At 44.7% G+C, this 21,676-nt stretch overlaps 1 protein-coding gene across 2 annotated transcripts in view; it reads left to right on the top strand.

The window, feature by feature from the left end:
- Nucleotides 1-21,676, top strand: part of LGR4 (leucine rich repeat containing G protein-coupled receptor 4) — a 73,401-nt gene that overhangs the window by 10,998 nt on the left and 40,727 nt on the right. For both annotated transcript variants that reach the window (XM_068685004.1, XM_068685003.1), the window contains exon 2: nucleotides 18,798-18,869. In XM_068685004.1, coding sequence (XP_068541105.1) covers nucleotides 18,798-18,869 — 72 coding nt within the window. The remainder of the gene's footprint in view (nucleotides 1-18,797; nucleotides 18,870-21,676) is intronic.

Here is a 21,676-nt window from a genome sequence, read left to right as displayed (position 1 = left end):
ATAGGAGATCTCTTAACAATGCATATCTCCAAAAATATTGGGAAAGCCTTAAGGTTTGTCTACTGTGAACACTTTGCTTCTCTTTTGAAGCCTGGACTTGCAAGCACGGGCTTATATGGGATTTTCTTCTTAACCTTTCAGTACTAAATAGTCTTTTAGATTTCCCTGAACTATGTATGAACGCATACTCTGTATATGCTTTATATTTTTAAAAGCAGGTAGGGCATAGTTTATTTTCAGAGAATATATGCAGATCATCCAAGAAGCTTCAGTGAATAATAACCAAGTGTTTGTGTAATTAAAAATGCAAGCAAAGCCTACTCCGATGCTGTCTTGCCAGCAATAAGGCATTGCTAATGCCTTGGAAAGGCTCTTTGCCCCAGATAACGCAACTCGCATAGAAGGAGGAGATTCTGTTGCAGCTTTCCTTCACAATCTTTTTGGGTTGTTCAAATGACTTTCATTAAGTTTTTGCACAATAGCCCAAGGCTTTTGAGGAACTGCTAGGCTAGAAGCTCGTCACACTTGTTCCCATATGTTGCAGTCATTTGAAGAAGGCAGTTTCCAAAACACAGTGGTGGTTGAAGCACAACCAGCATCTTAAACGTTGAAAATCTCGGTCACATTTTAAGTATTTTTAACTGTTGAGAAGATGCTATCTGGGGAGAGATTAATGAGCAATAAGTAAACTATGTTGGATCCGGGCTTGCAGAATGCAGTTTAACTGCTTTAGGTTTCAGCACACTCGTTTAATTGCTGGGTTACTGCATGTTTTCTCCGGGGGGTGGAGGGACGTATATATGTGTGTGTGCAGGGGAAGTGTATACATTTATACAAAGAACACGAATTAACTTTGGGGATACTGTGCTTGTGTTGCCTAAACAATCACACTTTAGATTACCACTGCCTTAATTTCCTTTCAAGAAAATTGTAGATAGGTCTTGCTATCGCTTACACTTGATTACTTCAGAGTTAACTTCCCCTGTGTGATTTAACATGCATGAGCTTAATTATTCTTTTCTGGCCTAGGGAGAGATTTCCTTCCAATAATTACCTTCACTGCCCTTTACCCTTCTGCACAGGAGTTTGTTTGGAGAGCTGTAGTTGCTCGGTAAGCAATTCCAAACACAGCAGTGCCTGAAGCTGTCTTGGAAACATAATTTATACCTTTTACATTGGGTGTTAAGCTTCATTTCACCGAAGCACAACTACTAGGTGGAGAGAATTAGTGAGTTTTAAACGTTTCTCTCTTCTCTGAAGGCAGTACGTGTTCACCAGAAAAACACTAGTTTGTACCTCCCTTTTATACTGTGGTGGGGTGATTCAGGTAAAAAGGAAAGGAAATATAAATTAGCAACTAACGTCTATTAATTCAGCCATTTCTTTTTACTAGCAACTGCTGTTTAGTCATATACTATTTAAATGTTAAAAGAGAATGACTCCTTATGAGCTGGATGTGATGCAATGTTGCCAGACTGATTGCTCCTGTGATAGCAAAGAAATACATATTTAATCTGGTGGAAATTCTCAGGTTTATATCTTTCTGATTGCTCTGCATACTGCCCTTTCCTGATATGTAGTATGGAGGGAAAAAAAAATACAAGTGATAAAGATGGGCAAAAGTAAAGCAGAGAAGTTCTTTGTTAAAATCTTTTTATCTTAAGTCAGTGGTAGTTGGAGGAGGCATGACTTCTTGATTGTTTCTTGGAGTGGGTGGTACAGAATTGGTTCGAAGAGCTTTGTCCTCTGCAGCTTGTATTAGTCTGTACACTATACAAGATACTGCCTGATCCGTCCAAGGGATGTGGATGCTGCCTTCTCTGCCATGGTTACTCTTGTAGTCCATACGTAACTGTTTTGTGGTAAATAGAGTAAAAAGCAGCAGAAATACCTTTCAGATTTGGTGGTGACTCTGAGACGTGTCGGTGTTTATTGCAGGATCTGACACCATAAGTGCAGAGTGCTAGTTCAGATCTGCTTTCCAGCTTTTACAACACTTAACAAATTAAAAGACAGTAGTGTTCACCAGTCCCAATAAAACCCTTTCACCCTCTTAACTTCTGCGGGGGTTAATTTTTTAGTAGTGTCTTTTCACAGTTTTGCTGGCTGTAGATTGGAAAAGCTGATGTGTTGATGGTAGTAAGGGATGAAATTGGTAATGAGGGAGACGGTGCGTTGCTAGCCCTTAGGTGTCCCTACCTGGGGCAGGTTTTGAGCTGCACGACAAGTTTTGCTGGTCCCAGCTTACTGATTCAGTAAAACCCAGTCTTTAAAGGGAGAAGAAGCCAGACTGGATTGAAATACATGTAAGTGAGAGCAAGGAAAACCAGATGTCTTTATTAATGGAGATTGGGATATGTGCTTTGTCCACCTCGCATCGTCCTTTAGAGTTCTGTCTTAACAATAACATTGTTTTTCCATCAAAACATAATTTATGTTGATCAGCGGCCTTGAGGTAAGAACTGGGGTGTGTTTCCCTGCCCATGTGATAGTTATCATGGAGCAGGAACATGGCTGTGTTCTTTGTGCAGGGAGAGCTGAGGAGACAAAGGTTTGCAAGTCCAATTTTCTTGTTTGGATTCATCTGCCGAATGCTTGCTGCCAGGAAGATGCACATGCAACTTCTGGCTACAGGCAGGCTGGAAATACAGACGGATGGCTTGGTTGCCTTTTGTGGGTGTCTTGCTTTTCCATCACACGTGCATTAGATGTGTTTATATTATTAAAAAATAAAAATAAAAATTGATCCTATGTACATGATTAAACTTGACAAGCCTTAATCTCTGTTGCAAAGAGTGTGGGCTAGATAGTTCATGTGGTAGGTCTTTGTTTCTCATGTAAATACTTGTGATGTTATATTTGCATTAAGTATGCTGTTTTTCTCTTGACAGTTTAGTGATAAAAATCTACTCAGTTTTAAATGTAAGTGTAGTCATGTAAGTACTAAGAGCAGTGTTAAACTGAAGAGAGAAATTGACCTTTTAAAGAAAATAACTAGCAGTAAGTGCTTCTTTGACCTCATTTGTTTGTGACGATGGCAGGCAGTGGCTATCAGTTTTTGTCTGAGAGTTTCTGAGAAAGATTTCATTTGCTTTTATGATTTTCTTTTAAAGAAATAGAAAATACACTAACAGTTCTTACTTCTTTAGGTTCTTGGGTCAGCAGTAGTAAGCGTTACTATCTTACTGATATTAGGGGAGAATCCAGAAGTGCAGAGCTCTACTGCTGAATTGGGTTAGCACAGCTAATCAGTTTGGGCTGCGATTCCTGACCAACCAAGTCTTGCTGGCAGTTTCCCCCGATGTGTGGGCAGCTGTAGCAGCAAACCCTGCCCGTGCTGATACAGCTCATTCTGCTTGGGGTGCCGGGGCACCGAGCAGGGACGGAGGGATCCTGTCCTGGTACGAGGGCAGCTTTGCCAGTGTGAGGAAAGGGACAGTCCTCTGCCAACCAAGTCTTGGTTGGCTTTTTTACACTATATTGCAGTGGCATGTGTTACCTCCAGTGAAAATCTGTGTGCCTCACCATGCTGTATAACACGTTAGGGGTTGGTTTTGAAATGTGTTATATCAGAGGCTCTCGTTGAGATATTTGTTGTAGCGGATGCATTGGATGCACTCGGGATGACACTTGATGTGCCTTGTTGGAATTAAAATTGCTGTTCTTTCTGGTTGCTGCTGCTCTTGAACTGCTCTGGTAAATAATGAGTGGATTTGCCAATAACACAACAACGTGAGAGCAAACTCCTGCTTGACCGATGTTGAAATACCGTCAAGGCCAGTGCTATAACAAGTTGTGATAAAGGTTTGTGGGCAGGCTTCCTAAAGATGTATGCTAGAAGTTAGGCCTTAAACCAAATCATGGATATATTTTTTTTCTTTTCTTTTTTTTTTTCTTTTTCTCTCATTTTTTGGAAGAGCTGTGCCATTTTTTCATGCAGTAGAAGGGAGCAAGAATGCTGTGGGGAACAGGTGATAGTTGTGTATTATTTGTTGGGCTTTAAATCAGCCATCTAAGGCAGATTTAGATGTCATTTAAGGCCTGAGCAGCTTGTTTACCTTCTGCACCCGCTGTCCCTTCCCCTCATCGCCTCGCCACTTGGTGACCTGCCAAGCAAGCTCCTATGTTGACTTGTCACTCATGCTGGTTTTGGGTGGAAAAGGGCTGGATGTCCTGTGCAGCCTCTGCCCATGAGGAGGATAGGGGTTTTCTTACAGCTTTTATGTTTGCTGTTTGGGGGAGAAGTCCTTTAGGAAAGGAGCTGCTGTTTGGTCTAACATATACCAAGTTTCTGTAGCTGGAAAGAGTTAAAGGGGCTGCTTAGCAGAGACAGCCTCCACTGCTGCAAAGCAGCTGTGACGTGCTGTCCCACACAGAAACGCTGATACTCCATCGGTTCGGCTGTACCTAATGGAATCCAGATGACCTTCATCTAGATCATATACAATATCATATACCAGCCCGCACTGAGCCGCCTGCGAGGCCACCAAAACCAGCAGGGCCTACCTGAGCGTGGACAAGCGCTGGTTTTTGGGCAGTGCCAGCGCTTGGCGTTGCGGTCCCCAGTCTGCATCCATATGGCAGCAGCTTCCTCATCTCCCTGGGCCCAGGGATGCCTCAGCCCCATCCCCGCCGGTTGCCTGCCTTCTGGGAGCTGCTGCCTTGCGGTGGATGTGGGCGAGCTGCTGCAGCTATGTCACGTTTATGACCGGCTGTATTTTCTTTTTTTTTTTTTTCCCCCTTAAAATAGCGAGGAACGCAGCGCCAAGAGGGGACGCAGTAAACTTGAACTTCTTTTTATTGCCGATAATATTTAAAAGCTGAAATGTAACAGTATTTCGGTTGTGAATACGTGGAAATTGTGTATACTGCTTAATGTGTTTCAGAAATCCCTGTTACTTTTCTTCCTTAAATACAAGAAAACAGGCGTGTAATGCCTCATTGAAAGGAGCCTGTAGGGGTGCTTTGTGAGGGTCTTAATTAAGGGCTTTGAAAGACTAAACAAAAGGAAAAAGAAAATGCTACAGGGTTATTGTTATTCCAGCCCATTGGCTCAGCTAGCTGCCCATCCATTGGTGCCTTCTGTCCATTTGGGAACTGAATGACACTTTTGTTCGTGGTTAACAGAGGTGAAAGAAGCCAATTATTGGCTGTCTTTTCCACAGGGCAGCTGCAGACGGATTTAACTGCAGGCAAATATGGACTTTTCTGCCACAAGGATGGTTGTGATGACAGTTAGTTTTGTGGAATTGTATGAAAGAAAACAGATTTTTTTTTCCCCTCCAGTGACTTGTGTAGATGTTTATTGAAAACTACTGTGAATATGCTGGCTTGGAGTGGGATTGTGTAAATGGATGGGTTCCCTCTGCTAACAGTACACTCAGCTTTTTCTCTCTGTGTGTGAGAGTGGGATTTTTTGTGCTTTTCTTTTTTCTTTTTTAATTTTAACTGTAGTTTTTTTCCTTTCCTTTTTTTTTTTTTTCCTCTTTTAATTGCTGTGCAGTGTGCATTAACCCTCTTACGGCTGCTAGCTCAGAAGCTGCAGAAGGACATTTGCAGGTTAGCAGGAAGTCCTATGGCTGCAAAATAACTTTGTGAATGCAATTAGGGACCTCAGAAAGTGTCTGCATGCCAGAAACCCCTGCTCCCACATCTCTATCAACTGACCCAAAATATTGTCATATCTTTTCCTGCAACCCTTGTTTTTATAAAAGCTTATTCCTTTCCCCCAGATCTCTCTGTTCAAACCTATGGTCATAGTTTACATGTGTGAAAAGGCTCAGTTGAGAACAAATGAGGTTCATTAACTATGTTGCTTCTGGAAAAGTCTTTTCCAGTTGGGGGCAAATTTTGATAAAGGACCCTTGTTGCCTTCAGAGTTTATCCATCATAGTTTATTGTGCTGAACACCGTCTCAGCACCTTAGCTGCTCAGAAGACCTGTTGGTGATTATGGTAGGTTGCTTGAGGCCTCTTTGCATAGCCACCCAAATCTGCCTTATGGCTTAGAATGACAGTATACAAAAATAAATAAATAAATTAAAAAGCCCGTGGTGCTCTTCTGTGGCTTTCTGCTGGTGGTGAGAGAAGTCTGCCTGTTGTCCTCTGGCTGTGGGAGGTGGCAGTTGTGTGAGGTGACGGGTGGTTCATCCTGGGGTGCATAAAGCAGAGGTTTTGGGCTTTCAGTGGTTTTGTCTTCAGCCTGGATGGTCACTTTCTGTTACAGCCCTTGTCACCGGCTGGCTGGCTACCTGTTGCTGTGACTGTAGCTGTGATGGCCAGCACAGGCCGATGGCAATTAGCCGTGTCCTCTTGGCAGGGCGCAGGCAACCTCCTCTCAGGCCTCCAGCCTGTCTGAGGATGCAGCTTGCCGGCCATTTGTCATCTGCTGGCCGGCGCCAGTGTACAGCCCGAATTGTGCCAAGTTCCTGAAAACACACGAGACGTGTATGTGAGCAGTGCCCTGAAGTCATTTGCGCAGCCTTGGCAGCGATGGCTGAACGCACAGATGCTCTGGCAGTAACAAGGATGACCAGCCCAGAGGCCTGGCTGGCCCTTCCGAGGGGGCGAGGAAGCAGCACATGTCCTGTGAGGCAGCTTCTTTCTTAGCATGAGGTGCCAGCAAACGGAGGTCCCCGGGTGGGGGCCGCCTGATGGGGGGCAAGAGCTGGTGCTGACCGCCCCCAGGCTGTGCTCTTTGAGTCCAGGCCTCGCTCACAGGAGAAGTAGAAGTAGTCTGCCCGTCGTTTGGAAAGGAAGAACAGTTTGTGGCCAAATTTGGAAAGCACTAATGACTTGCCGTTTTTTCCAAGTGTTTGTAACGCTAGCTAGTTTTTTTATTGCAGGCTTTATGGGAGGGAACCCACCATTATGCATACAAAGTACACGGACGCAAGTACTGCTGTCACTGTAGGGCCTGGACTTTGGTGCATGTCATATTCAAGTGGAGTCTGGGGGAAGAAAAAAAAAAGTTTAAAAGCTACGCAGCTTTCACCACCAAGGAGTTATGCTTTTCAGAAGGCAAAGCATACCTGAGGTTTTATTTCTTGAAATGTAAGTTCTGTGTTTAGTCTGACAGGAACGAGATAATTCTTGACACTTTCATTATACAGGAAAAAATAAAGCTGAATTGAAATACTTGTTTGACGACCCTTGGTTACTAAAGTAATGACAAAGTAGAAGCTGAACCTGTAACTTGTTCCTAAGAGTGTCCTGGCAGGCGCTTTGTGCAGCTTTCATTTTGATTAGTATCTAAGGTTCATTGGGAGGTAAGAGTGGATGTTCAGCCTGCATTTTCATGTGTGTTAGGGACTAGGCAATACATCTCAAATACAAAAGAGGAATGTGGCTGAAACCAGTATAGCTCGAAAGGGATAGGAAGCCTTTTCCCCTCAATAGACAAGTTAATTTTCAGTTTAAGTGTGGTAACTGATGACTAAGAATTACCCAAACCTAAGTTTTACATCTTATCAAAACTGGCTAGCTCATGCTTCATCAGCTAGTTTAAGATGCCTTGCAAATTGCTATGTAAAAGCACATTTAGTGCTATAAAGGCAATTCCAGGTGCTGCCATGAAATCTATTTTGACACTAGAAAGCGGTACTGTGTGCTTTTCGTTTTCCCACAGTATATAGATAATTATAGTGCTGGAGTGCAGAAAAGGCTTTTTTTTGCCAGAAATAATTTTTAGTTACATCCTAGTTATGTGTTACATGCAAGTGAAAAAAAATGGTAAATGTTGGCACCGTTGTGTACAGGTTTGGCCTGATTGGAATGCTTATTTTTTGTGTTCTTGCTTAATCCTATCAGTGACCGTGTTCATAGACTAATTTTGTTTTGCTTTTTTGCTTTAGTCTTCTAAAAATGTAGGGCTTACCCAGACTTTTGAGGCTCAGGTTGCTTTCTAAACATTGGGTGGGACAGACTAGCAGACCAAAATAAACTAGAAGAAAATGAATAAAATTCAAAATACTCAAGAGTTACTCAAGCTGGCTTTTTTTATGAAATTGGATTTGTAGCTTTCGTGTTCTCTTTTTTTTTTTTTTTTTTTCAACAGAACAAAAATACCAAACAAAAATGCAACAGAAAACTTTTATAGGAATATAAACGTGTAACAATAGTACTGCTTTTCTGTTGGTGTAAACAGATTTAAGTGCCGGGCTCTGCCTGGACAGCTCAAAAACATCAGTAGCTTTATGTCCCCCTTGCTTCTGAGATGCGGAAAAGATTTTTCTCCTCTGAGTAGGGTAGCAGGGGCTTGCAGAGGGGAAGCAACCTGCCCAGCCCCACAGAGCGAGTCTGGGTGGGGGCAAGGCACTGAACCTCCATGGATGCCTGCCTGTAGCTCAGGAGGCTGCTGTGCTCTCGGAGGAGCGTTCAGCTGGAAGTGTTTGTTGTAGTAAGTGCGTGCACTGTTGCTAGGTGGAGCGAGACGTGGTGTACTTGGAGTCCAAAGGGTGAACGTGGCTCCGTACGCTCCTGTTGGGCGGTTTAAATTTTATGGAATTGCCCTTGGATCTGTAAGATGGAATGAAACATGCGTTGGATGTGTTTATGGCTGTGAAATAGGTGGGAAGGGGAAAAAAAAAAAGACTTTACTGAGGCAGTTAGATGCATAATTTGGAGATGTTCTTAATATTTCAGCAATAGTTGTTAATAGAAGCTTTTGGTAAAGAAAAAATACGGATTTGCTCAACAGTAATGTGCAAAACATTGACTTTTTCACATATGAAGTGTCTGGGTTAGCAGTATGTGCTTTAAGTTAAAACTCCAGTATGTCTGTAACCTGGGACTAATGTAACTCATTAATGGAAATACCAAGTTCTGGAGTGGTTGCGTGGTCACCTTGCTGGCTGATGGTATGATGCGACTGAGAGGTGGCAAGGACAGTTGTCCCTACTGCCTGTACCGTCCTGTTTGAAGGTGGTTGCAAACATAGCATTAAACCTAATTTATTTAAAACATGACAAATATCTTTCTGTCAAACTCCTTTAGGGAAGTTGCTGTTCATTTCACTGGAGACGTAGCTGCTATGTGTTGTGTTTTCTTTTGGTTGAGTGTGCATTGAAGCCTTAAGCCTGTAACCTGTTGCTGTTCCCTTTCCCCTCGTGACAAGACTGGCGTCGTGTTTGTGTGTGGAGACCTATGGATTAACAATGCCTTCCAATTGGCTTTACGGGCTTTTACAAATAATCTCAAGTCTTGCCAGCAAACGCTGGTTGTCATGAATGGCTTGGACACGTGTCTGGGCTAAGGGGATCCCAGGTGCCAGCCCCTGATGTGTGGAGAGTTGCTGATCCAGCCAGTTTGATGGCATTATTGTTAGCTGAGATGAAGGCACTAAAATATTCCTTGTAGTTCCTCATATCTAGAAGACACCTTAGTAAAACATGAAAGTGTCAGTAGCACGAGAATAGCATTTTGAATGTTTGTACCCCCAAATTCTGTCTTAAGGTTTACAACTTCTCTTAGCTCCGTACTTAGACTGAGCTGTGGTGCATGGAGGCAGGACCCTAGCCAGAAGGAAACCAAGTGGATGAAGCACAGAAGATGCGCAGCGGGTGTCGAACAATTGCATGGCTTAGATTTGACCCCCCTCTGGAGCAGCCTGGGTGGTGGCAGGATGCAGGGAGCCTGCCTGGTGAAGGTGCTTGGGAAGATGCTGGTCCTCACAGGCACAACCCCAGGTCCTGCTCTCTTCCATCCATCCACAGACTTCTCCGCAGTCACCACGGCCCGGTTGTTCCCGCTTGGTGACAGATCCCAGTGGGTGTACGAGGAGCGCCGCGGGCTGCTCGCCCTGCTCAGTCCCCAGGTCAGAGCACACACGGTTACAGACACCCGAGGAGCACATCATTTTACTCCCTGCTGTAAATAACCGCCACCTCTGTGAGGGAAATCCTCGTACCCACCAGCCCGTAATCTGCACCAGACGTGTGGCTCTTCTGAAGTGAACAGAGGGGCGCAGGAACTCGTGCTGTATTTCTATTCCGGGCCACCATCCCTTTCCTAATAATGCAGTGGAATTTTTTCGTGGTTAATTCCCCACCATGTGTCAACAGAGACCATTAACCGTACGTGTGATTGCTTAATGGCCGGCCCGCAGTGACTCAAATACCAGTCCAAAATAGGTCTTTGCATACAAGCATTGTTCTCTCCAGGATCTTGATGATGGCTTGATTGGCACATGAATAGGGTACATTAGAGCTAGTTACTGTGTCTGAAAGAAAGCTAAGACATCATGTTGGAGGAAAAAAACAGGTTGATGTGACATGGGAAGGAGAAGGAAGGAGAAATAACTTACAAATATGGTGGGGGAAGAGGGGGATGTTGCTTCTGTTGCAGGAACAGACCTGTCTGGCATTTTTTAGCCTTTCTGTGGCTGTCAGTGAAAATGTTGTAGGTCCTGCTTCAGCAAAACGCTCAAGGCTCACTGGCATCAACAGAATGTGTATGCATTTTTGGTATTTTCACTGAAAGGAGCTCTGTGTACCCAGTTTCTTAAAGCTTCTGAATGTCTAAGGCGCCTCTGGTAGCCAGGATTTGTGGCTGTTTTGAAGGGTGATTGCTCCCTGAAAAAGCATGTTAAGTGCTTCGTCCACAACTGTCACACAAATGTTCCAGTTAGATCCACAGAGAAGTGGATGGAAACCCTGCCCAAGTGGCTGAACGTGTCGTTAATTTCCATCTCTACCAAATGGACGGAACCTACACATTTAACAAACAAGAAACTGTCAGAGCACCCTCCCGTCCTGGTTCCTTGCTTCAAAAAGAAAGAGAAGAAAAGGAATTCAGTCTTTGTGTACGCTCTCTTTTTTGTTTTATGATTTGGATACGTTTACTTCTGCAGGTGCTTTGAAAAGGCAGTAGCTGGGGGCAGTGGATGAGAAGGATGTCGTGGGAGCTGGAGGGGCATCCAGGCTCCTCCCGGCTTTGGCAGGTTGCTTCGCCCCGGTGCTCCTGGCTTCCGTCCTGTGCTGTTTGTCTTGTCCACTTAGGCAGCAAACCCTTCCAGGCAAGGAGTTTCTCCAGCTGAGTATTTGTCCAGTGCCAGTCACGCTGACACGTTGAGCCAGGGCTCTTAGCTTCTTGTTGCAGTACAAACAGTGGTGATAAGGCGTTGTGCTCATTAGGGAGATAGCGTGGCTGCTTGGGAGACGGCCAGGGCATTTGCTGGGTGGGAGGGCAGCAGTGCGTTAATACCTATGGCTTGTTGAGCCAATCGCAGCAGAAGTTGACTAAGGCTTTGAGGATTTGGATATTTCCTTTCTTACAAGAACATTTCTTAAAAGAAGTGGAAAAGGAAACATACGCATAAGTGGCATGAATGATGTGCTTATTGTGAATGCAAAATGGGCCGTGCATCAAGAAAGGTTTCTGCACTTTTTAAGTGCTGAAGGTCTCTGATCATTTCAGAGGCAGTGGGACCATATTTAAGACTAATGAGGAGGGGTGGAATCACAAGCAGAAACATTTGTAATAATGCAAAAATGGTTTCAAATCTTCTGCTTCATTTTATCATTAATAAACTTGTCAGTGTTAAAAGGAGCAGTAAATGAAATCTGCAAGGAGAGAAATGCTGGGGCATGGCGGTGAGGACTTGAGGGTATGGGACAGCTAACACTGGAGCACCAAAAGGTGCCCTTGGGATGGGCCCCTCCTGCTGATTGTTGTGCAGACCTTGTCAGAACACGGAGAACTTAAGTTGTAAATGCAATGCCAGTCAAATGTATTGGGGCATCAGTGTGCTATTACTTTATAAATGTTAACTAATAGCATAGGCTGAGGTAGCCAAACCTTGCAGTAGTGAAAGTACATAGTATGTAAAAGGTGAGAAATTAATTAGTCGGCCTATTACTTTACCATTTTTGAAATTCAGGCACTGTTGCAAGCTCACTTTTCAAGCATAGGCTCCTCTGCAAGCATCATCTTTCCTTTGCCTGATACTTGTTTTCCTCATGTTTCTAATTTTTAGCTGATGGGCTTGGCATGTCTGCATGTAATATATTGAGTTGCAGCTGCATTAATTAGATTCACAGTCCAGGCAATTACTGTTCAAAGTAGTAGTTGTGAAGTGATGCTTCTGGGAGATAATTGTTTGCTTCTTGTTATCAGGAAGATGCAATAAAACAAACAAAACCCCCTACTTTTTTCTTTTTAATTGAATAAATTTAATCAGAATATCCTTGATTCTTGAGGTTTTCTGCACTTTTATTACACACCACATTCGACTAAGATGCGGGACAGTGTTAATGCGAGCTCATTTGCTCTGTCCCTTGAGAGTTTTTATTTTCATCCTGAAGGAGCTGGCTTAAGGGGGAAAACAGTTCTGAAATGGGGATGGAGTTGAGCTCTCGGTCTCCCCTGAGACTGTCTGCTGGGATGTGATATGGTTGAAAATGACATTGTTTTTTTTATCCTGTGAGCATGTTCCTACAAGGCATTCAACGCTGCATGTGCTTCTTCAGGACCGTAGCACTGCAGTGCAGCTTCGAACAGCCAAAGGTCGAGTTTCTGTCAATCTCCCTCTCTGTTCCAGCTCCTCTGCCTCTCCATGCAGCTTTCTGAGCCTGTTCACCGTGGGTTGAACAAGCACCGATGCCGCCACAGCAGCAGAGAGGAAGGAACCCAATATGAAATGTGTACAGAGCTTCTGGGAAACCTTTAGTAGGCAGGAGTGGATTTTTCATTGTATTATTTTTGCATGTTGCTATTATTTAATTGCCATTCTGTGTAGGACATAAATGACTAGCAGTAACAAAACCTGAAGTATCCTTTGGACTTCTTGCACTGACTTACGTCCTCAGAAAGGCAGTGCCATTTTTAGCAGTTCTGCTAGCTAATGTGGGTTTGGCCTGGATTCTAGTCCAAGCAATGACCACTGCAGTACAGCTGTGTATTTTTCTTAGTAGACCAGTATATGAACAATTCTGTGTCTGATTACAAAAAAAAAAAGCGGGGGGGGAAGGAGAGGGGACAGAAAAAAATCGTTGCTTTGTGTTGGTGATCTTCACCTAAGTTAACATAACTGGACCATTACGCAGGTATTAATGGTCCCAGTCATAACGGACAGCTCCTTGTTGTCGAGTGCTTCCCAGCATCATGTTGACTTGTATTTTCAATAATCTGGGTTATTTAATGGGCTTTTCAGAAATATTAACAACTCCAGCTTTGCCTAGTACTGCTGAACTGGGTCAGGGTTACTACCTGGGGAATTTTACATAAGACGAAGACCTTTTACCTAATTGTTTTTGTACAAGTAGGTGGGAGGGCTTTATTCAAATATAGATAACTCTGCCTAAATCATTTTGTAAGTGTTATAATTAAATTGTTCAGTGGCAGAGGGCCCAGACCTTGGAAAAGACTGAATGGAGCCTACAGTATTACATGCTATTATCTATCAGCAAACAGGTTAAGCTTGCTCAGAGGGAGTATTTTATAGGATTTTAAAGGTGCCTTGTTGAAACATGATCTTCTTTCCTTCAACAAACACTCCTCTCTCTCTGCTTCCCTCTCTCCCGTCCCTTCTTAGCTTCACAAAAGACAGAGGTGAGGCGGAGGGACAAAAAGTTGGCTGTTAATGAAGTGGAGGGGGAACGCAGGAGTATTTTAACTTTATTTTTTAAGCAACCCGTCTTGATTGGCTTTGACCAAGATTTTTCTGTAGCTAGCTTTTCAACGTCTTTTCAGAATTAAGGTCTTTTTTTTCTTTTTTTCCCTAACCAAGCAGAGTGTTTCAGGCCATCAGCATGTGCTCAGATGCAGTGCACAAGCGTGGTGGGACGCAGTGTGTGCAGGCTCAAGGGGTGACAGCCGAGCCTACGGTGCAGGGCAGGAACCAGCACCAGCATCTCCTGGGAGTTTGAGGAGACATACCTGCACAGCAGGGCTGGGGGGAAGGAGGGTTGCTCTATGCAACATAGCAGCACCTTTCAGCTGGAAAGATGCAGTGAAGAATGGTACATTTAGCCAGAAAGAAATAAAAAAAGTTGTTGCAGGTAGATGGCCCTCAGTTCAGACAGACTGGCATTGTTTTCTTTTTCTCTGCCCATTAATTATTGTGGCTCTCCAGCTTTCATTCTCTGCCTCTGTCTTGGGCCAATTTTTGGATCACTTTTGTGTGTCCTTTCTGTAGCACTCTGCTGGAAGCCTGTGCTTCCTGTGTTGTGTTCCCTCTGGTACAGCTTCTCTCGCCACGCAGGAATGATTTGTTGTTCCCCCTCCTCTGTTTGGTCACCTTCACTCAGCCTAGCCAGAATCCCCCTGTAGCCATCAGCAAGGAGGACGTTTAGGACAAGCCATCTCACAAGGGTCGGGCTGTTTCACGGTACAGGCAGTAATTGAAAATGAGAGGAGGCTCTCTGTGCCCTGCCTGAGACTGAAAATGCTGGGTGTGCGTTTTTATCTAATTCCTCTTCGTGTGATCTCACCGATGGAAGCCGTGACTTAAGGCACGCTCGAAGATAGATAAATGTGGTGTTTTTATCTGTAATGCGAGAGAATTACGCAGCAGAGGGGGCCAGATGGGGGGGGGGGGGTGTCAGGGACTCTGGAGAGGCACGGGGTGCGTGAGGCGGCTGTGGGGCTGGCAGGCCGCAGCAAGCCGGGAGCGCTGGGTCCTGAGAGGAACGGGAGCTGTTGGGGGACTGGGTGGGATCGAGTGCTTCCAGCTGTCCGCCACGCTCAGGTGTGGTGTTCCTGCTTGTTTCGGAGCCTGGGGGAGTTCGCCCAGCGATCCATTGAGCAGCGACCAGAACAAGCCACGGGGGGCTGCTGGAGGGGGCTGCAGGCTGAGGACGGCAAATAGGGGCTGGGGTGCTGCTGCTTGGCTTTCTTTCACCTTTGGCCAGGAAAAGTTAGGCTGCCGTACCCGGGAGAGCGAGATAACATTTCCAGCAGTTTCTGCGAGCTGCCTGTTTGACTCGTTAGTTTGTTTGCTTTCTTCCTTGGTGCGTTCCTGGAAGAAGGACAAAACCCGTGTGTTACTGGGGTGGGCGGCTGCTGCTGTGGCGCCTCGGTGGCCCTGTGGGTGTCCGGCCCGGGCAGCAGCACCGCTGTCGGAGCGAGCACCGCGCCGCCTCCACGGCTCCTCCGCCTCAAGTGGCGAAACTCACGGCGGCGATAGGGCCGTGATTCACCTTATCCCCTCGGTGCGGCTTCCTCTCGCTGAGGCGGTTGCCACCTTGGGCTGCTCATCCCCGCGGTTTCGGTGCCAGCTCCGTGCCTGCTCACGCCCCAGCCTGTCTCGCTTGGAGGCGGTGAGGGAGCCGCGGCGCGCTGCGGCTCCCCGGCACAGATAAGCCGAGTTAATGGCTAACTGCTGAAAGGCGCAGCTCTGCCCTGCGCCGTGCCTGTGGGACGGGGTGCTGGGCTCACTGAGAATAAGCCATTTAAGCCTTTCAGATATTTAGCCTGAACTTCAACGTAGCGGGGAAATGTAGGGCAAGGCTTTTTTCCTAATGGTGGCCACGTTCGTAAAGTGTTGCCTTGCTGTCACACGCGGATGTGGGTCCCAGAAGGGATGCTCTGGCATGCTTCTGCTGAAATGTGGTGTGCCTTACCCTGCTTGCTGCTCTTCCAGCTTTGTGGCAAAGCATTAGGACACACTCTCCCCAGGTACAGAAAATAGAGGGTGTCTGTTTCAGTACAGCTCATGGATAGCGTTGATGCTTCTCAAATCTTCACTTTTAAGGTGCTCTGATTAGTGCTTACATCCAAAGAGTCTACTCCCCGTATTAAAATTAGAGATGCTAGCGCTCAGAGCTACAGGCAAAACATTCTTTGCTAATTTCAGATCCCAGAGAAAGCTGAAATTACGTCGAGTTTGGATGTCAGCCATGCGAGATGTGTACATGATTTCCACTGGCTGCGTGGACAATTGCATGTGAAGTTTCTGAGGATCAGGCATTTCTGGCTCTAGAAACTTCAAGGCTGTTGCTTTCAGATGGGCGGGATACTATACGGCTGTCCTGAAGAGCAACAAATGTGGTTGCATGCAAAATCCTTGACGAGGTGATATGTATTCGTTTGGGAAGTGCTTTCTGGGGATGTGTCCTGCTGCCCTGTTGTCACTGCCACTGTTTCATACGGTATACGACAATGAGGATTTTATACCACCTGGATGGGCTTCTGAGAGGCTTTACAGGAAAAAAGAGTTGTGGTTTCCATGCACTCCTTACTATTTCTTATGATTCACTTAGGGTCTTTGCTCTCTTCTCAGGCTCTTGCCCTACTCATAAACGCTTCCAAATGGACAGTGGAAAGGCCTGTGTGGTCGTCTGGAAGGGAAAAGACTAGCCTGGTTGTGAGAAACGCGTGTGTTGGTGACAATTTGAAAAATGTACGTGTGTGTCGGGGCAGGGGGGCAGAGAGAATGAATGCCGCAGTCTCCTGTGGAGCAGACAGCTGACGGTTCATGCATCTGATACTTTTATTTGCTTTTCTGCACGAGAAGAAAAATGTCCCCCCACAGCAACTGCAGCATCTCATGGTACCCAAGCTGCTGGTGAGATACAAAGCACCTTTTACAACAGGCAGGCGGCAGAACTCAGAAATAAATCATCTCTGATTCAGCTCCTCCTCGAGTGGGGCGAAGGCACCTCTATTGTACTGCAGTGAATTTTATTTTGGTCGTCTCTCACAACTGCATTTGCTTTCAGTGTGCTGAACCTTATTTTGATCTCCGTTGTGCTTGGCTTACATCAGTTTACTGACTGCTGAGGAGTAAGTCTCTTGGCTTACGTTGGGGTATGTGTAAATGGAGATTTGGTGTATGTAATGAACGGGTAGTTGAAGGAAACACTGCATCCACATTTCAGGTAGCAGGGTAATGTTAGTGCCAGCGGCAGCTAAGGCTCAGTGCTGCTCCAGAGGGAGAGCGGGGGCAGCAAACCAGAGAGATGCCACTTACTTAACAATTTCAACATAAATTCATTGGCATCAGTTGACTTTGTCAACTGCTGTAGAGAAAAAATATTTTTTTCCAGTAACTGTGCTTTTTTTTTCTTTATATGGTACTTTCTGTTGTCAGTATAAACACGGAAACTTTTTTAATGAGCTAGGTTAGACATTATGGTCTGGCAATTGGAGGAATAATGTGGGCATTCTTCTCGAAAAGCGGTTTAATTAGCTACTGCAATGACTTTGATGGTCGGTTATATGGTGCTGACATGGCTTTTGGTTCGTCACAGCATGAAAGGAGGCACAGATACCCTGAGATACCATTTCCTTACAAGCAACGCCAAGCCCTTTGCATGCTCCTTGCTCTCCTCTCAAGCCAATTCTGCCCCGTCCAGCACCAAGTCCTCTCTGGGGCTGGAGCCATGGAAGAGTATATCCTAATGATGAGGAGTATATCCTAACGATGAACCTGTCCAGTTTCATGAGGGGGTTGTTTTGGCTGATACAAAATGGTTCTTCATGGATCTGTGCACTTAGTGCACACCAGGGAGAGTCCAAACTGACCTTCCTCTGCCTCACCAGGAGAAGCAGATGTTTGAAACGTGGTGGAGGCTATGGCCAGGCTAGGATCATACATACCTTGCAGTATTTTAGGGCTGGCACTTAATTCTGAGGCTGAGCCTTTGAGGTGGCAATCAGTCTGCGGGCTCGCATGCAGTCCTTAGGCCTGTGGCTCTTCATGTGAGAGCTTCAGGGTACTTGCTGAATATGGGTGAGAAGGAAGGGGTGGTTTGGTTTTCTTTGGTTGTGTTTTACCCAAAATACTTGCGGAGGTGACACACAGATGCTAGAGGACGACAGTAGTGTTCGTTTGGAGGACAAAAAACAGGAGGCTGGGAAGGCTGTGCTAATGAGCATCACTGGATCTGTCTTTAAAACTACATTAGAAAAAAAAAGTAATAAAGTAGAAAGTAAGAATGTGGGTTATGTCATGAATTGTTAGGCGGTTATTAGTTTAATTATCAAACTGGATTGTTTTTGTGCTACTGTTACTTCTATTGAGTAATGGCTTGCTTTAGGACGAGATTATCCCTGGTGGTTACGTAGATGTGTGAACTGAGGTGATGGCACCAAGTTTGCCACTTACTGCTTATGTGGAAAGAAAAAAGCTGAACAGGTCTGCATACCTATCATGTAAGCACTTGCTGCCGGCCTGTCTCTGCTCATGGACTGAAAATGAAATCTGCTTAAAACTATTACCTCGAGGACGTCTATAGGTTTTGTAGAAGAAATGACTGTGGTAGAGCTGGGACATGTTTCTGCTCTTCTTGTCAGTTGCTCCAGAAGCTGTTTGCCAGAAGCTTTTTATTAAGTCCCAATATATGTTTTTTTGTTGATGGTGTGTCTTTTTTTTTTTTTTTTAAAGACATTGTGGGGTGAAAATTTGCATGGTGGGTGGTCACAAGCACAAGCTTTTTTTTTTTTTTTCCTGTAATTTTTTCATATGCTGTGGTTTTCAAGCAGCCTTAATTGTGTGTTCAAATTGTATACACGTGCAAGTTGGTAAAAACTAGTGCTGGGGATAACAGTACCATAGAGACTGTTCTGTACACGTGTACCGTGCAGTTTACAGTCATTGTTTTGCTTGTAGTTATCAGAAAACATTTTTATCAACATTGCATTACATAGGCCTTTGCTGCGACCAGAGTCTCAAATTACTGTGCTTTGAAAGTTTAGCATGCAAATTTCTAGAAACAGATATTACTGTTTGATAATAAATATTCTATTTTTTTTCTGGTCTCCTGCTGTCTCATCAGGCTTACTTTTTTCTCCTCCTTTTTCTAGAGTGGAAAAATCCCTTGCTGTTTATTGACAGATCTGTGTTTTCTTCTTCCACAGAGATGTGAGCATGAACAACATTACAAGGCTACCAGAGGATGCGTTCAAGAACTTCCCCTACTTGGAAGAGCTGTAAGTGTTTCACACAAGTTAGTTTTGCTACAACATCAGATGGCTGTGTAAAGTGGAGGGTGGGTGGGGAAATAATACTGAGTTGAGCTGTGAACAGAGAAAGCAATTATACCTTAAAAAAAAAAAAATCCTCTACATGTTTGGAAACCGGAACAGTAAATGCTACCTACAAGGGACTTTCTACAGTAATTATTTTAATCATGACTAGAGTGATGACACATCTTAATTACAGCGTTATCCAAAGATAACACGAGAGGTGTGTAATTACCATTGTTTCCGATGGAGCTGCAGTATAGCTGTTGCATAACTTCCATAAAATATGTTGTTTCAGTTACTGAGCAGCTCGCTCTCTTTGCCCTTGTAGGCTGCAGAGAGTGTTCACAAGCCCAGCCTGACCTGTTTCAGAACCTGAAGTTACATGGTACAGGACTTACTGTTCTTAGTTTCTCTGGCAGAAGCTCTCTCTCCAGCTCCCACTTACCTCCTGTCCCACTTGCTTTTTAGCTTTAAGTTTAGCTTAGGTGGTACTTGCACTTCTGAACTCTAGTCCCTAGCTTGTGCTTGATTTGTGTGCCCAGTATTTTGCTGAAACCAAGTCTTCAGTGGGATGCCTTTGCAAAGGCAAAATCCTGAACAGCCCAGTGCTAAATGAGATTGGGTTTGAGAGCTGTCTGTTTTCAGAGTCAATAAACAGGGAGGAGGCTTTGACTTTGAATTACTACTTTCATAAGTACTATTATGTGACAAGTAACTTCTGTGTGCCTTAGTTTCCTTATCTTTAAAAGAGGGCAGTGGTTCAACCTTTCCCTGAGAATGTTGAGAACTTAGGATCATAGAACCACAGAATATCCTGAGTTGGAAGGACCCATGAGGATCATGGAGTCCAACTCCTGGTACCACACAGGTCTACCCAAAATTTCAGACCATGTGATGAAGTGCACAGTCCAAATGCTTCTTAAATTCAGACAGGCTTGGTGCAGTGACTCCATCCCTGGGGAGCCTGTTCCAGTGTGCAACCACCCTCTCGGTGAAGAACCTCTTCCTGATGTCCAGCCTAAACCTCCCCTGCCTCAGCTTGACACCATTGCTGTGGGTCCTATCACTGGTGATTAAGGAGAATAGGTTGATGCCTGCCTCTCCACTCCCCCTCGCAAGGAAGCTGTAGACACTGATGAGGTCCCCACTCAGCCTACTCTTTTCCAGGCTGAACAGGCCCAGTGCCCTCAGCCGCTCCTCATACGTCTTCCACTCTAAGCCCTTCACCATCTTTGCCCTCCTCTGGACACTCTCCGACAGTTTCATGTCCTTTTTATACTGTGGTGCCCAGAACTGCACACAGTGCCTGAGGTGAGGCCGCACCAGCGCAGAGTAGAGCGGGACAATCACCTCCCTCAACCAACAAGCGATGCTGTGCTCGATGTACCCCAGGATACGGTTGGTCCTCCTGGCTGCCAGGGCACACTGCTGGCTCATATTCAACTTGCTATTAAACACAACCCCCACAGCTTCCAGTAGTAAGCAGAAGAGAAGCAAAAAGCACTGCAATTTTCTTTTCTTTTGCATTTTCACAGTGTCAAAGTAGCATTTCTCATAGCAAAGAACATTTAAAATACAATGTAAGGCTGTCCCTATTTGTGACTTCATATAGCCTGAAAATACAAATTCTGTGTTAAGAGATTTTTTTCAATAAAAGCACCTTGGGGAAAGAAGAGTTCAGTTTCCAAAAAGAGATGGGTCCTTACGAAGTAGGGAAGCATTGTTCCAACTGTAAAAAAAAAGGAAACTGAAGCAAAAAAGGGAAACCATTTGTAGAGGGCAACCTGATAAATTAACCCTACAGCAAAACTACAGATAAAACCTGGAACCTTTTAACTCTAGTTATCTGCTATAACTGCACCTCCTTGGAACAAAGGTACTAAGAAGCTGATAGAGATGGCTCACTTGCTCTTGAAGAAAGGCTTATGTATCTGAAAGCTTCTCTGTGTCTGTCCCTTGTGCCGCAGCTACACTGATGGGTCTAATCAGGTGTTCTGCCTCTACTTAGAATTTTGGTCTCTCCTACGTCCTGATAATGTAGCAGCTACCATTCCTGATACACTCACATGTCTGATTCCACTGTGCTTTAAGAGACTCTGGTTCAGGTCATTGCAGTTGTGAAGTGTAGATGAATGTCAGATGAACTGTGTGTGAGATTCCTCATTTCATGCTCAACAGGTTCTGTTTCCTTGCACATTACTTTGAGTATTGCTTACTTTTACAATATAGTCTAGAAAACCTGGCAGAAAACAGATTTACCAGAATTTCTGATGGTGCATATGCACAATTGACACAATTTAAGAAAGGCTGCGGTATGGCATGAGTAACCAATTTAAAAAAAGGAAAGAAAAAAAAAAAAAGATAGGCCTGAGGGAAACTTGCTTGGCTCAGAATTTGTATTGGCCAGCACTCCCTATGTGCTTTATATGTGCTACTGTGTGGCTGTATCTTCTTTTGTTAGTCTATATTTGTAGGCCATTTGTTTTCCAAATTCTTTAGCTGTATTTCACACCAAAAGTAGAAAGAAACAATTCTGTTTTCTGAACTCCACCCCCAACTTCAGATGACTGTGGGAGCCTTTATTTTTTCACTATAAGTAATTAAGCAATAAAACCTAACTGGTGGGTGTGCATATTGTGTAACTTCCATAAACCCAGGGGCGTGTCAGGAGGTAAAGAGAAAAGGCAGAGCCTTCAGCCACCATCTATTGTGCTTATTGCCCAAGAGTCGTTTGCTACATGCACCTCATTGTCCCCTTAAATTCCAGCATT

Source organism: Anas acuta, chromosome 5 (genome assembly GCF_963932015.1).
Source record: "Anas acuta chromosome 5, bAnaAcu1.1, whole genome shotgun sequence".
Classification (NCBI taxonomy): domain Eukaryota; kingdom Metazoa; phylum Chordata; class Aves; order Anseriformes; family Anatidae; genus Anas; species Anas acuta.
The sequence above is the reverse complement of the archived record's forward strand: the minus strand, read 5'-3'. Positions and strand labels throughout refer to the sequence as shown.